Here is a 2,406-nt window from a genome sequence, read left to right as displayed (position 1 = left end):
TGCCCTCGTCCACGAAAGTGTGCAGAGGAGAATTTATTGCATTCTATTAGTTGATTCACTTTCCTATTGAGAAAAAAGGTTTATCCGATTTAGGCAGATCCAGATCAGCAATTCCTCAGCTTTGACCCGTCTTAGAAGAACCTCCATTAGATGTATATTTGTCCACGTGGGATCCAACATTATTATTAACAAATCCTTAAAGTTGTTAAATTGGATCAACCCTTGTACTCTTTCCTAGTCACCTAGACAACTATTATGGTTACGTTCGCAATTACGCGGCGATTCCCCTATAAAACCCCACATTTTTCTCTCTTTTTCCTCTTAACCATTCACTAATTCAACTCTGAGTTTCTCATTTCTCGCCCCATAAACAGCACCTTTATCTAAGTTAAATTTCCATCTTCCTATTATTCTCTTAATCTCCTTTTGCATTTACAATATAGCTACTACTCATTATTACTTCAAAAAAAAAAAAGTATTATCGTGCTGCCATGGCTGTCGAGGAGCTCTCAGTCGTCCTACCTCGTGTGCTCATCGTTTCTAGACGTACCGTTCGCAAGAACAAGTTTGTTGATTTTGTTGGTACGTTACTTTCTTCGTCTTTTTCTTCATTTTCTCGCATATACACACATATGCAAAAAGTTAGTAAATTTTGGATTATGGCTATAGAAATTGATTATGTCCATTTCCTTTATTCAACCAAACTGATGTTGTTAATAATCGTTTTGTGTTATTAATTCTCAGGAGAATATCATCTTGATCTTATAGTAAGCTATGGAGCTGTTCCGGTTATTGTACCCCGAGTTTCAGGGGTACATATGTTATTAGACAGTTTTGAGCCAATTCATGGTGTTCTTCTCTGTGAAGGAGAAGATATCGACCCTTCTCTGTACAACGACGAACTCTCCGATCTTTCCCCTGAAGAATTGGAAGAAATCAGGAGATTACACGCTAGCGATACTGCAATTGACAAAGAAAAAGACACAATTGAACTCAGATTGGCTAAGCTTTGTCTAGAAAGAAACATACCTTATTTGGGTATATGCAGGGGTTCACAGGTACTAAATGTTGCATCTGGGGGCACGCTTTTACAAGACATTGGGAAAGAAACATCAAGAAACGTCCCTGAAAATCAGAGGGTAATTCACATGGATTATGATAACTATGATGGTCATAGACATGTTATAAAAGTCGTCGAGGAAACGCCATTGCACCATTGGTTCAAGGATTCTTTAGAAGATGAAAAAATGGAAATTTCCGTGAATAGTTATCACCACCAAGGAGTTAAAAAATTAGCTCAGCGGTTTGTTCCTATGGCATATGCCCCTGATGGTTTAATTGAAGGATTTTATGATCCGGATGCTTATAATCCTTCAGAGGGTAAGTTCATTATGGGACTTCAATTTCATCCGGAACGAATGAGGCAAGAGGATACTGATGAATTTGACTATCCTGGATGTACATTTGCTTATCAGGTATTAATATACACTTCAAGCTATACTGAATTTTGGGCATAACTGCAAGAAATTGTCATGTGTATATGCATCAATATTATATTATCTTGTTCTTACATTATGTTGAATGTGATTTTGGCAGGAGTTTGTGAAGTCTGTAGTTGCTTATCAGAAGAAACTCAACAGCTCAACCAGAATCCAAAAGCCCTTAAAGCTTAATCAAGAAATGGAGAAGAAGAGGAAAATTATAGTTAGAAGTTTTTCTCTTGCTAGAGATATATACGAAAGAGGCCGTACGATGCAGCCATCTAAAACTTCAGACTTAGATGTAGGAGCAGAATTCCTTGAGGTACATGATTAATTCTCACTTATCGGCTAAACTCAATTTGAATCTACTGACTATAGCAATTGAATTCGCCTTACTTAATGACGATTATGTTAATGTTGCAGTCTAATACAGCATTGAGTTCGCAACAAGAGGCAAGGTTAATGCAAATGGGAGCAACAGTAAGGAATGCATCATCCTATTTGGAGAAATTGAAGATGAATGAGGAGAAAGAGGGGTTGGCAAGGAAAGTAATGGGAAAAATGTCAATGGAACAGCTATCTGATCTGAAGTCATTTTACAGCATGATGGGACAGATATGTTCAGAAGTCTTGGAGAGAAAACTCCAGGATCTCTTGACTCTTGAGGAGTGTTGATATTTTTGTACGAGTTCTTGCTGGTTTTAAGCTTTGTTCAGAAGTCTTGCTGGTTTAATTTGCTGTCAAGTTTATGTACTTCTCTCTTCTTTGTAAAGTCACGCGAATGAAAATCTTTTTTGGGAGCAAATCACGTGAATGAAAATGTCAATTTAGAAGTAAAGTTTTTTTTTTTTTTTTTTTTCATGACGTTGTACTGGTCAATTGATGAGAAATTGGGAATATTTAAGAAGCTGAAATAGAATCAAAA

General features: G+C 36.8%; 1 protein-coding gene across 1 annotated transcript; it reads left to right on the top strand.

Annotated features, from left to right (window-relative positions):
• Positions 1-312: 312 nt before the first annotated feature.
• On the top strand, positions 313-2,406 carry LOC132623391 (putative glutamine amidotransferase GAT1_2.1). The gene is made up of 4 exons (XM_060338136.1): positions 313-582; positions 745-1,475; positions 1,597-1,803; positions 1,905-2,406. Exons 1-4 carry the CDS (start codon positions 492-494, stop codon positions 2,154-2,156), a joined length of 1,281 nt encoding a protein of 426 aa, XP_060194119.1. The 5' UTR covers positions 313-491; the 3' UTR covers positions 2,157-2,406.

Source organism: Lycium barbarum, chromosome 12 (genome assembly GCF_019175385.1).
Source record: "Lycium barbarum isolate Lr01 chromosome 12, ASM1917538v2, whole genome shotgun sequence".
NCBI lineage: Eukaryota > Viridiplantae > Streptophyta > Magnoliopsida > Solanales > Solanaceae > Lycium > Lycium barbarum.
Note: the sequence above shows the minus strand (reverse complement) of the source record. Positions and strands in the feature narration are given on the sequence as shown.

Coding starts and splice junctions, on each gene's coding strand:
- LOC132623391 (XM_060338136.1), top strand. CDS start 492: ATGGCTGTCGAGGAGCTCTCAGTCGTCCTACCTCGTGTGCTCATCGTT. Junction 583..744: donor CAAGTTTGTTGATTTTGTTG/GTACGTTACTTT, acceptor ATTAATTCTCAG/GAGAATATCATCTTGATCTT. Junction 1,804..1,904: donor TAGGAGCAGAATTCCTTGAG/GTACATGATTAA, acceptor TTAATGTTGCAG/TCTAATACAGCATTGAGTTC.